The sequence below is a fragment of the Plecotus auritus genome, assembly GCF_963455305.1.
Source record: "Plecotus auritus genome assembly, chromosome: 2".
Lineage (NCBI taxonomy): Eukaryota > Metazoa > Chordata > Mammalia > Chiroptera > Vespertilionidae > Plecotus > Plecotus auritus.
Genome location: NC_137771.1, coordinates 146021633 through 146034911, shown reverse-complemented (window position 1 = coordinate 146034911; position 13279 = coordinate 146021633). Strand labels below are relative to the sequence as shown.

The window sequence follows — 13279 nt, the reverse complement described above, 5'->3', positions numbered from 1 at the left end:
ATGTCTTCCTTGTTTAGGCATACAAATCACTATACTGGTTATACCTATCATCCCTCCAGCTACTGTCAGGTTCCTGGAAGAGGCATCAAGGAAGGCTTTGTAGAGGGTTTGGCTCCATTTTATGATGCCAATGTTCAAAGTTTAGGGTGTTACCTCACATAATCCTAATTTTTCTGAAAACCTTACTATGGATCAGTTGTACATTCCTTTTACTACATCTTCGATTGGTTTATTTTTCCAGCTTATTCTGTCTCCTGGAGTTTGATCAGGTTCACATCTGCTTCTTAAGGTATATAATTCGTCTCAATGTAAACAATTAGTTATACTATTGATGTACGCCATGTCTGTGAAGGGACACATACACAGGAGCATGTAGTTGCTGTGGCCATCTTTGCAAACACTCTCTTTGTCTTTTCCTTTTTGTTAAAGCGGGCATGCCAAGAGCAACCCGGCTATGCAATCTTACTGAAGACGGAGAGATAGAATTACAAAACGCGACAGAAGGAAATTGCAGTACAAATCTGGAAATCCTGGGAAAGGAGGTATGCCCTAGGGCCCATGTGACAGGCAACCGGAAAAGAACCTGATGGCCAAATCAACGCTTTTTAAAACTTTCAAATTAGAAATTAAAGAAAACTAGCAACTAAACCTTTGTTGTTGTTGTTCATCCTCACCTGAGGATATTTTTTTTCATTGATTTTTAGAGAGAGTAGAAGGGATGGAGAAGGGATGGGGGAGAGAGAGAGAGAGAGAAACGTTGATGTGAGAGAGACACATCCTTTGGTTGCCTCCCCTCTCACCCTACCAGGGCTTGGAATGAACCTGCAACCCAGGGATGTGCCCTTGACTAAAAAATTGAATCCGAAACTCTTCAGTGTGCTGGCCAATGCTCTAACCACTGAACAACAACACCAGACAGGGCTATAGCCTTTATTTTTTTAAGTTGACATCTATTTGTAAAAAAGACTAGCTGAACATGTTGGTTCTGTAAATTTCAGCAAATGATAATCTATAGCACATTTTAAATGATCTCATCATTTTTAAGCCAGTGAAGTGTTGACCAAAATAGATCCCTGACATTTGAGACCAAAAATGAAGGTATTTTGCCTGGCCAGTGTTGCTCAGTGGTTAAGCATTGACCCATGAACCAGGTTAGGGCACATGCCCAGGTTTCGGGCTTGATCTCCAGCAGGGAGCATGCAGGAGGCAGCCAATCAATGATTCTCTCTCATCATTGATGCTTCTATCTCTCTCTCCCTTTCTCTGAAATAAATAAAATGTATTTTAAGAAAAGGAAGGTATTTTAAGGGTCTACTGGACCAGAACACAGAGGAAAAACTATGAGGCCTTTTGAGACAGGAAACTCCAGAACCTGATGAGAGTCTCAGGGCTGTCCATGAGCAGGTGAAATGGGAAGTACATCTAAGTAAATATTTTTTTCATGCAAATTAAATTATTTTTACTAAGGAGATACCCAAATGCAAATGCATGGAATTGCTAACACCTGGGGCCAAACAAGGGGTGGAAGAGGAAACTTACCTTTCTTCTAGGTGCCAGATTAAATGCAGTAACACCTGTAAAACATTTAGCAGTGCCTAGCATGTAGCAGGGACCTGGATATGGAATGAGAGCATTGTTACTGTCTACTGATGGGATATTGCTTCCAACTGTTTCCCAAGCTTGAATAGCCTGTGACCTTAGTTTGATTTTTGAAATGATATGCTGCCATCTAGCGAAAGACGAGAGAGAGAGAGAGAGAGAGAGAGAGAGAGAGAGAGAGAGAGAGAGAGAGAGAGATGACCTCCAGCCCCACTAATGACAGGATTAACATGTAAGTGCACAGCAGAGCCCGGGGGCCAGTTGGTACCTGAGGTTGTCTAGGTCAGTGCTGCCCACACTATCTGTGCTGAAAAGCTAGTTTTAAAGTTTCCAACCCATTGTAGACCAATAATCTTGTACAATACAATAAAAATGAATAACTTGGAAAATGAAATGAAAAAGACATAAAATACAAATCCATTTAAAATTATTATATGCAACAGCATAGAATTGTTATATAAGATTACAAATGTTACATAAGTTATACAAGAAAAGAAACAGATAATGAAAAACTAAGTGGAGATTGAGGAGATTGAGGCTCAACTAAATTCCAGCTCATTCATTTGTAGTTGCTTGAAATGTTTAGATGTAGTTGTAAAAAGTTAGGTTTGCTTTTTTTTTTAACAGATAAATAGTATATCAACAAATTCTTCAATTATTTCTAAAGAAGTCCAGATTTTAACATCTAATATCAGTAATTTAACACCTGAGAACATCACTTCTGCTACTATAGTGGTTGGACAGATCTTCAATGCATCCAGAAATGCATCACCTCAGGTAAAACTCACAAGGTTTTTTGAAAAGGGAGGGGAAGAAAGAAAGACACTCATCCCAAACTATATTCCTTATTCCAGGATATGGACTTGGGCATGATTTAGGTTGCTTAGAACCATTCTGCAGAGTACTCTTTCTGAGAGATGCTCTAAGAAATAAAGGACTCTTTCTCCAAATATTCTCTTTGAGGGTAGTCACACTGATCATTACCATGTTAAATCTGGAAAGCCTATAACAAACAAATCTGTTTCATCTTATTAATATGTTTGCCAACTGCATTTGGCCTCAGCATCCCTATTCAATTCCAAGTAACTGGTGAAATGGTGTTCCAAGGAACTCATTTTGGAACATGATGTTTTAAACTGATCTCTTCCTGATTGCATCTTAGTTTTAGCTTTTAAAAAAAGTAGGCCTAGTTTACATTTCTGATATTATAAACTGCTAAACTCTGGTACCTGAAGACAAGAACTATAGTCAACATTTACCAATTGGCACAGCTTGGGTACTGGTCAAACAGGCTATAAGCCACCAAAATGGACTAACCCAGTGTTTACCAGTTGAATATCAGCATGGCCTGAAAATATCTATTCTTTTCTTCTCTTCTCTTTAAATGTTTTATTTCAAAAAATGATTTTATGTTATCCTAGCTCCTTTGGAAATTAAGGGAGATTAAAATTACAAGTTAATAAAAATGGAATTGAAAAATAATGACCTCCAAATGTAGAATTTGTAGAAGGATTAGCCAGTTAAGACAGAAGAATATTAATAATCCCAAAGAGAGCAGTTAAACAGTAACCAAATGCCCAGAGATCCTTTCCAATGTACTTCTGATGTTTTTAATTGTAAGAAAACTAGAGATAATTTTACTAACTCTAATAGTTACACTAGGTGTAACTAGTAAGTTATATTAAATATTGTAAGCTGTGATGTTCTGACAATTAAAGCCCTGCACCCTTCTTATTTTGTTTCTGCATTTGTATCCGAGCATCAGTTTTTGTGTTCTTGGGGATAAGGTGGAGGTTCTGTGAAGATCTTGCTCTGAGGTCAAATTCAGAGACCTATGCCTTCTAATTGACGGCCTTAATTTATATTTTCACTGTGCCTTATCTTTATTCTCTCTGCCACCTTTTGTAGATAGAAAACTAAGCCTTCAGATCCACTTGATACCATAATAATCCATGCTAATGAAGGTCATGATAATGTCCTCTGTGATGATTGGTGTCTTCTTCCTGGCAGGCAAAAATAGATGCTGTCACAACAGTGAGTCAGCTTCTAGATGCCAGTGAAGAGTTTTTTCAAAAAGCTGTTGCTGAAGATGAAAAGGCCTTTTCAACGTAAGCACAATTCCAATTTGGAAAGAAAAACCTGACAAAGTGCTGTTTACTTTCCTAGGTTAAAGCATTAATAGAAATGTCTTTATTTCTCTCATGGATGCACTCACTGGCTGATTCCTACAGGATGCAGACTAAAACCTTGGCCTTCTACTGATCTTCCGTGACTAGATGGAGTTAACTCCTGGTTCCAGGTGTGGCCATGGATGGAGAGTAACTGGGATGATTTAGATTAGAACTTATTTTACTAGCCTCAGTTTGGTATGCCCAAATGGCAGCCAGCATGCACAGCAGGAGCGCCTCATGCTCTTTTCTCAGTTTACAGAGCTGCAAATAACAGCATAACTTTGTAAGACACATTGGTAGCCTCCCATCCACAACTCAGCCCTCCCCAAGATCCTGGTGTATTTCGATTAAACTTTCCCATGGTTACATGGAACAACAAAAGGGATCCAACTCTATACTGTTTTCTTTCTTCTTGACTCCTATGTTCTGGATTTCTTTTGGCTGTATATTTAAACTAAAACTCATGTACTTTATTCATAGAGGCCTCCCATTAGGATTCACTATGTGTGTTTTTTATCTTATATATAGTCTTCTTAACTCTTTTAAAATTTAAGTAAATATGCATGCTCGCTCATTATGGAAAAATAAAAAATATATAGATGAGAAAATTTAAAAAAATCATTCTGCCTTTATTAACCTGTTGATATACTGTATATTCTTGTAAAATGTTTTCTCTGTATATGCATTACATTATATAATCTATTGATTTATAACTTGTTTTTTTGTCATTTAATAGTATATAAACATTTTTATATAAATATCTATATATCTACATCATAAATTTTAGATTATTGCATAAATGAGTAAATTTTTATTCAAGAAGTTCTCTGTCACTGGATATTTAGATTCCTTTAAGTGTTTTAATATTTTGAACAATCAACATTCTTGTACATAATCTTTGTTTGTATGAGACATTATTTTGTTAGAATAAATTCCTACAAATAATCCTCAATTTTCTAATTATTATAACCAGTATCTATCTTGTGTTGAGTCTTTAAAGTAGAAAAAGCACAAAAGCATGAAATAGAACATTCAAAAGATTATAATTCTGAGAGAGGGTGGTAAAGGTTGTGCAAACAGTTTAACTGGTGTATTGTATGACCAAATTTCTAGGAGTATGGTTACTCCCTTTTTTAAAAAAAAAAAATCCTTCCCTGAGGATATTTTTCCATTGATTTTTAGAGAGAGTGGAAGCAAGAGAGAGAGAGAGAGAGAGAGAGAGAGAGAGAGAGAGAGAGAGAGAGAGAGAGAAACATCGATGTGAGAGAGACACAATGATTGGTTGCCTTTGCACACAGCCCAACCAGGGACAGGGATCTAGCCTGCAACTGAGGTACATGCCCTTGACTGGAATCAAACCCAGGACCCTTCAGTCCACAGGTCAATGCTCTATTCACTGAGCAAAACCAGCTAGAGCCACTCCCATTTTTCTTGAAGCTGGAGAAGGAAGTGGCCCTGGGGTCCAGAGTCTATGTTGAGGGAACATGGAGACTGAGTCCCTTCAGAGCTGCGGCTCTGTGTTTGCAGTCTTGCTAGAGGGAAAGGGGAATAGTGGATGCTTTTGGTGAGAAAGCTGAGGAAAGAGATGTAGGACTTGGCTAAGAAAGTCACAGATCATGATGCAGATGAGCAACTTAACAATAAATCATTATGAATTTTACTGGCTTAAGACATGGAGAAAAAAAGAATTTTGTGTGTAATATCCAAATGGCTACAAAGGAAGTGGTTAGAGGATAAATGACAATTTTAAATATAGAACACATTGAAATATGAAATAATATAACCACACTCAATCCCACCTTTCTCCCACTCTAAATTTCTAGTTTGTCTTTCTAATCATGGTCTATCAGTTTACCTTCTCCCATGTGATCTTTACATAAGTCCTGTGGACTCAGTTCCTTCATTTCATCTCAGTCTCCAGTCCCAAGGCCAGGTCACCAACCCCTTAGCCCTCCTGAGGAGAATATTCTTGATGAGCTGCCATCAGAGGTCATCTCTCACTTTCTTCTCTCCCCAGGAAAGGAAACTAACTGCTGCTTGGAGCAACTTTTCCAAACTCCATCCCTTGAGTCTCCTCACAGACACCAGGCCTCAGTCTTCCATCTCACTTTGTTTTCTTCATTTATAGTTTCTTCTTTGTATCCTTAAGCTACTGAGCTCCCTTTCTACACTTAGTGAGAAAAGTGTAGAGGGTGAGAGCACAAAAGAGGAGAGTGTCAGGGAAGAAAGAATCCATTCCAGTTTTATGGTAAAGAGGCATGTGGGACCTCCTGGGAATCTAAGAACAGAATTATAATGGAGCCATCGGGTGGCAAGGCCTCAAGGCAGCTTTGAAGGTCTCAATAGAGGAGTGTGTGGGTCTTCCCTCTGGAACAACAGCCTTTGGAGTCAGACAATCTTGGGTTCATATCTTAGTGTTGTTATTCATTGATTTTGGCTGAATTACTTCATATCTCTTTGAAGAGCCTCAGATTCTTCAATGTGATATGGGAGTAATTTTGGATTTTACTTCAGTACGGTTTTTGTGAAGCTCAAATGAGATGATGTATGTAAATCACTAGCATAATACCTGACATACATATAAGTCTTTAAAAAAAAGGTAATGTCTTTATAATGAACATGACTCAATAAACATATTTACTTCATATCTTTACTTCTAGTCTCCCCTTTCTAATAATTTAATCCTGTTCATGATGTTGGGAAAATAGAAAAAAAATATTGTCCCAACCTAGAAATGCTTTCTATAAAGGTAGTAGAGAAAGAAAACATTTATATTATTGAATAAGCACTAAACCAGAGTGTGATACACACCACAGGAACACCTCTAGGAGCTTGCAAAGACAGACAAGAATCTTACCTACTAACAGATATAACCCAGTACATACATGTTTTCAGATAAACAATGAATAGTCCTCAATTAAGAGAACTTGACAGCACTATTTGTCAGACATAGGATATTATAACATTACCTGGTAAGTGAGGTGACCATTGTGGAAGCTAATTGACTTTATCCAGAGGAAATACAAACTTCTCATATCCTTATTACAGGAGGTAGTTTTGCAAGTTGGAGCAAGATGTCCAATCAAGGAAGTTAGGCTCCCATTCTCCCACAGAAACTGGGAAATAGGGGTACTATCTGCCTTAATGTTTACATTTCAAAGAGATGGCTTTCATGTCCTTGAGAAAGACATTCCTAGGTCAAAGCTGACAAAATGCCAATGTAGTCTTCAAAAGAATTTATTTACATTTCAAAGAGAGGAGAAAGTATTTGCAGCATTTCTAAAATAAAATGTTCAAGGAAAAAGGAGGGGAGGACAATTTCTTCCCTTATTTTCAACAGGAAGAATTAAACCTCTTCTTTTAAATTTGTATTTGTCCTTACAAATGATACAATGCTCTCTCTGGTCCCCCTCTAAACCATGACTTTCCTGATATAACTGCTGTACTAAATAGAAAAGTCCTAAGTGAAAAAATCTAATTGTTTTTTTCTACTCCTTTGTATCAAGTTGATGACCAGCTTCCAGATTGGGTATTCTGAGGCAGGCACCCATCTGTAATCCAATTAGTTATGGCAAGAGGAAGAAAGAATCAAATAAAGGTGGCTGTGACTAGAGCTACCCGTTGAAAGTGGTTCTGAACATGGCAAACACCCCTCCCCCCCCCCCCCCATATATTTAGTACGTCTTTCTTTCCCTTTGTCCTGCAATTGCCCGAGTGCGCTCTCCTTAGTATCCCCAGTGTTTTCCGGAACACTAACTCCTTAGTAGGTATTCAACAGATATTGTTGGTTAAATAACTGCATGAATTATGTTCTTCGTATTGTTGGAGTCTTATTAGGTTGAAAGCAGCTCTGGAGTAAAATTGTTATTTATTAAGTGGGCAATACATAGTGTGAATTGCTGGAAGTTACAGGAAATGTTGTTAACGTAAAACCTTTGAAACAGAGAAGCCAACTTGAATTTTCCATATGAATGATTATCACATTCTCTTTATAAAGTGTTTTATTTTAAAATTTCTCTTTTTTATCTCTCTTGGGGAAGGGAAAAGATATTTTAGTGGCAGATATAAAGATTTAAAATTTTGAGCAATTATGTTTTCATGAAATTCTTCAATTTCTGGCAAAACTAGATTGAACCAGTTATCGTATATATAGAGATTTTGTTTTGTCAAGTACAGAAATAATGCAAATATTTCTTATAGGAAACAAACTGACAAGTTCCCTTCACTCGCTCCCACTTTCCATTTAATCTATTTTTGAACTTATCCAAGATAGAAAAGAACATTGTGAAAACCTGCAATATTTGGTTATGGGTCAATGAGTTCAAAGTTCTGTTGTTCCATAGTTCTGTATGAACTGTCACCTCAGGAATGAACAACTTACAAGAAATGCTTTGGATCCCAAAGGGTTTGGGTTAGAGGAGGGAGTTGAATAAGTGGAAATTGAGTCTTACCACTGGAGAAACAAGAATCTCATGCCTGGCCAATGGTGGGTGGCAACACCATTCTTCTATGTGAAGAGCAGCATGATAAAGATTATTTCTATTGGGAAATTTGTCATTCCAGCGTTCCAGCCTTCTGGCATCAATGTAGAAGGTACCCTTCAGTGGAGATAGTCCACCAGAGCTTTCAAAAAAGATGTATATAACAAAGGAAGACTCTGCTAAAAAAAAATCAGTTGTTTTTAGATGATTATGTTAATGTTGCAATCTGATGAGTTCTGTGGTCATACCTTTCTACTGGAACATGGGAGAGAACATACACACACCTCTGATTTTACAGTGAGTCTATTGACTATCATATTGTTATGTTTTATTCTATGCAGGCTTATTACCGAAATGGAGAATTATTCCTGGTCTTTGGGCAATAATTCAGTGGTGAACCCTAATATAGCAGTACAGTCTGTCACTTTCCACCCGGAAGACACTGGGGGGTCGACAGGTGTTCTCTTCACTGTGCAGAGAGGTGAGCGATTTGTTTTCTGTGCTTGTAATACCCGAGAGCATTCTGCTGCCAACCATAAATAATGATTTATTCATGAAAATGTAGACTTTTAAAATATACTTTTTCCCTCTCATAGGAGCTAGCGATTCTCTTCTTTCTGGTTCTACACATATAGATACAAAGAAGGACGATGTTCATCCAGATAGAATGACTGAACTTCAGATCTGGCTCAATACACCGAAAAGTAGGTCTCAAACTTCGTTATATTTTTAAAAATGCACCCAAATTCATGGAATTATTAATTTAAAAATCACTGAGTGCAAAATAATGTTTACATAGTTTCACACTGAATAATTTGCATTTCAGTATGTTAGAGTTTTTCCAGATTATGGTAATCTCTACGATTCTAGGTCATAGAGATGATTACTTTTCTTCTTTCTTCCTTTTCAAATATATTTTGGAGGATAGCAGAATTGAAATGCCCTGGCCATGGACACAAATCTGTTTTCTAATAAAAATCTAGCTAATGTGGCCATAAAAAAGAAGGAATTATTACCATTTGTAGGCACCTGGATGGAATTAGAGAATATTATGCTAAGTGAAATAAGCCAGTCAATGAAAGAAAAATACCACATAATCTCACTCATTTGGGGATAATGAAAAACAGTATAAACTGATGAACAAAAAGATAGATACAGAGGCAGTAAAGCATCAGACAGACTGTCAAATTACAGCTTGAAGGTTAGGGAAAGGTGGGGGAAATAAGAGATCAACTGAAGGACTTATATGCATGCATATAAGAGTAACCAACGGATGCAAAACATTGGGGGGTGAGGGCATGTATGGGAGTGGGGTGGGGGGAGCAATGGTAAGATATGTACACATATAATACCTTAATAAAAAAATAAAAAATAAAATAAAATAAAATAATAAAAAAATAAAAAAATCTAGCTAATGTGGCTCATTTAAAAAATACATTTAAAAAATATTTAGTCACAAGCTCTGTCCATGACACTCACATACTGGGATTCATCCTATAGACCTGTGCTGGGAATATTTTAAGTAATTGACCCAGGCATCATTTACTAGTAACAATTTTCAGTTATTTTCACTAATATGGTGCCAAGCATGGGCTCTCTATTCTCTTGCACATGACCCTGAAGAAATTCTTATGTCTAACTTGAAATGTTTATCCTTTAAAAAGTCTTAAAAAATTTGACTGATTCTTTTACAATAATAATATGCACACCACACACACACATTCACACTTATTTTCTCCCTAAAAAAAAAAAAAAAAAAAAAAGTAAAAGAAACACAATGCTGGAATGGACTTATTTTGGAAAGACTAAATTTATATTTCTCATTGATTATATAATTCTAATTGGTTAATAAATCTTTATTGGTCACAGAAGTTGCAAATATCTTCCCTCCAGTCTGTAGTTATCTTTTGCTTGCTTTTTTTTAAAATTTATATTGTGTTTACTTATAAAAACTAATTTCACAGTTATTAACAGAGTTAATATGTTAAAGTGAATTAAGTATGAGAATAACCTTTTTTTCTTTTGCTTGTTTTTAATGTCTTCTGTCATACCCAAATTTTAACTTGCAATGTATCAATCTTTCCTCTATAATTGGCACCTTTTAAGAGAAATCCTTCCCTATGCTAAAGTCACAATGATAGTTTCCTGTATTTTCTTCTGGGTTTTTCAGTGTTTACATTTAGGTCTCAGTACACCTAGAATTTATATTTGTGTTTGGTGGAAGATAGGGATCTAATTTTTTCTTTCATATAAACTATCAATATAGTTGAGTGGGTTAAAAAAAAAACACTGTCTAAAAAAAAACAAATCAGAATGGACTGAACGGGACATATTTTTTATATAGATTTTTAAAATGCTTCCAAATTTATCTATATTTTAATTCTTTGTTCCCTTAAAAACACATCATTCAAATGTATGGGCAAAAATTATTGAAAATACTTTTGTAAGGAGAGAAATTAGGGCAACTATCCCAGAAATTGAAGATCAAGTAGACAAAAAATACCTAATAAAGTTGACCTTTATATAAACTTATGTGTGTGTGTGATTTTGTTTGTAGACAGAAGATGCATAGTAAAAATTCTTTTCAAATATCAATGGAGTGCTTTAAAAGCCGCCCATTTATTAGGCCACATAGAGAAGTTACATATATAGTAAAATAAAAGTCACATAGGATATAGTTACTGATCATGCAATAAAAGTACATATGTACCACAAAAGAATAGCCAAAATTTATCCAATTAGAAATTTTAAAGCACCATTGTTAGAAAGGAAATTAAGGGGCATATTACAAATTACTTGAAAATTAATGGCAATGAGAACATCATAGATCAAAACCCGTGGGATATGGACAAAGATGAATTTAAAGGAAAATATATATGCTTAATAAATTTAGTAGAAAATAAAAGAAAGTTAAAAATAAATAAAGCATTCAGCAAAGAGGCATAAAAATAAAATAAATGTAAAGGAAGCTAGAAGGAAGGGATTAATAAATATAGTGGTAGAACTTAATAAAAATAAAAATTAACAAATGCTAGACTTAACAAAATGAAAAATTGTTGAAAAAACGAATGAAATACATAAGCTTCTAACAAAGTTGATGAAGAAAAGAAAGAAAGGAGAGAATATAAATAAAGAAACATGAAGGAGATATATCTAGAAATATGGAGATTGTTTAAAATTATAAGATAGTGGTAAATATAATTTATTCTAATGAATCTGAATATTTAGATGAAATAATGATTTTCTAATAAATGACCAAAATACTTTAGGAATGAGGAGAGGGGTGAATAGGGCCTTCCATACATATATTAATTTGTTGGTTGGTGTGAGAGAGAGAGATTTGTTGTTCCACTTATTTATGCATTCATTGGTTGATTCTTATATGTGCCCTGACGAGGGACCAATCCCCAACCTTTGTGTATTGGGGTGAGGCTCTAACCAACTGAACTTCCATGCAGGGCCATCTTTTAATCAATATTCTTCTATGGATTTGAATTTTATATCAAGCATGCCATTCTTTTATAAAAATAAGAGAAAGCCTTATTGCATTTTTAGGGTTAACTTTCTCCTCTAACGTCCAGAAGGAACAATTTCAATGTGCCATGAAAAAGTCCTAGAGCCCTGGCCTGGTGATTCAGTTGGTTGGAATGTTCTCCTGTACACCAAAATGTTGCGGGTTCAATTTCCAGTTCCCAGTCAGGCGTATGGGAGGCAACGGATGGATGTTTCTCTCTCATATCAATGTTTCTTTACCTCTCTCCCCCCCATCATCTCTCTCTAAAAATCAATAAAACATATCCTCAGGTGAGGATAAAAAAACAACAGTGTCTTTATTTTTATGTTGAGGCTAGAGCAATGGGGTTGCTCTAGCCTGTGGAGGACATTTGATGGGCTGTCAGGACCTTGCCTGCTGATTTCTCAAATTGCATGACTGAATAGACTGGTCTAACTGCCACTTTTTTAGTTTTCCGTGTATCACTTGTAAAAGAGAGCACAGTTTAGGAAATTAATTCAGTTAAAAAGTATACTTATTGTTGGTGCTTCTATTATTTAAAATATGGCCAACAGCTGTATGAAGTGTTAGGAGATATTCCTTAGGTAGTTCTGTTTGACCACTGCCCTGGCCAGCCTCGCTGTAAAACCCTTGGCTGTGGCCATGTTCTTCTAGGATCTCTAAGGAACAGCTAAGCACCTTTTCCAATGTCCTGAAGATATGTGTCACAATAGTCTTCCACTCTGGGAAAGCTTGTAATTTTCATGAAATGGCAGAGACCAATAAATAGTTCAAGAAATGATGGAAGAACCCTAAAGATTCCACCAAAAAACTACTAGAACTGATAAATGAATTCAGTAAAGTAGTAGGATACAAAATAAATATCCAGAAATTTATTTTTTATTTATTTTTAATTTTTTAAAAATATGTTTTTATTGATTTCAGAGAGGAAGGGAGAGGGAGAGAGAGAGAGAAACATCAATGATGAGAGAGAATCACTGATTGGCTGCCTCCTGCACTCCCCTCCTTGGAATCAAGCCTGCAACCCAGAATCAAACCCAGGATTCTTCAGTCTGCAGGCTGATTCTCTATCCACTGAGCCAAACCAACTAGGGCAGAAATTAGTTGCATTTTTATACACCAATAATGAACTACCAGAAAGGGAAACTAAAAAAACAATCCCATTCACAATTGCTTCAAAGAGAATCAAATACTAGGAATAAATGTAACCAGGATGTCAAAGACCTGTACTCAGAAAATTATAAGACAGAAGAAAGAAGTTGAAGAAGATGCAAATAAGTGGAAGCATATACCGTGTTCATGTACAGGAAGAATTAACATCATTAAAATGTCTATACTACCCAAAGCAATCTGCAGATTCAATACAATCCCTATCAAAATACCAATGGCCTATTTCACAGAATTAAAACAAATATTCCAAAAATTCATATGGAACCACAAAAGACTTGAATAGCCACAGCGATCTTGAGAAAGAAAAACAAAGTTGGAGGAATCACACTACCTAGTATCAAACT

The 13279-nt window shown here is 35.9% G+C and overlaps 1 protein-coding gene across 1 annotated transcript in view; it reads left to right on the top strand.

Moving 5' to 3' along the window:
- The window catches only part of ADGRG7 (adhesion G protein-coupled receptor G7), a gene marked incomplete at both ends in the record, with an annotated part of 61357 nt that overhangs the window by 20117 nt on the left and 27961 nt on the right, over window positions 1-13279 (top strand). Inside the window, 5 exons of the mRNA XM_080654289.1 lie at window positions 430-542; window positions 2227-2376; window positions 3610-3707; window positions 8593-8732; window positions 8848-8955. Of these exons, the coding sequence (XP_080510415.1) occupies window positions 430-542; window positions 2227-2376; window positions 3610-3707; window positions 8593-8732; window positions 8848-8955 (609 nt within the window). The remainder of the gene's footprint in view (window positions 1-429; window positions 543-2226; window positions 2377-3609; window positions 3708-8592; window positions 8733-8847; window positions 8956-13279) is intronic.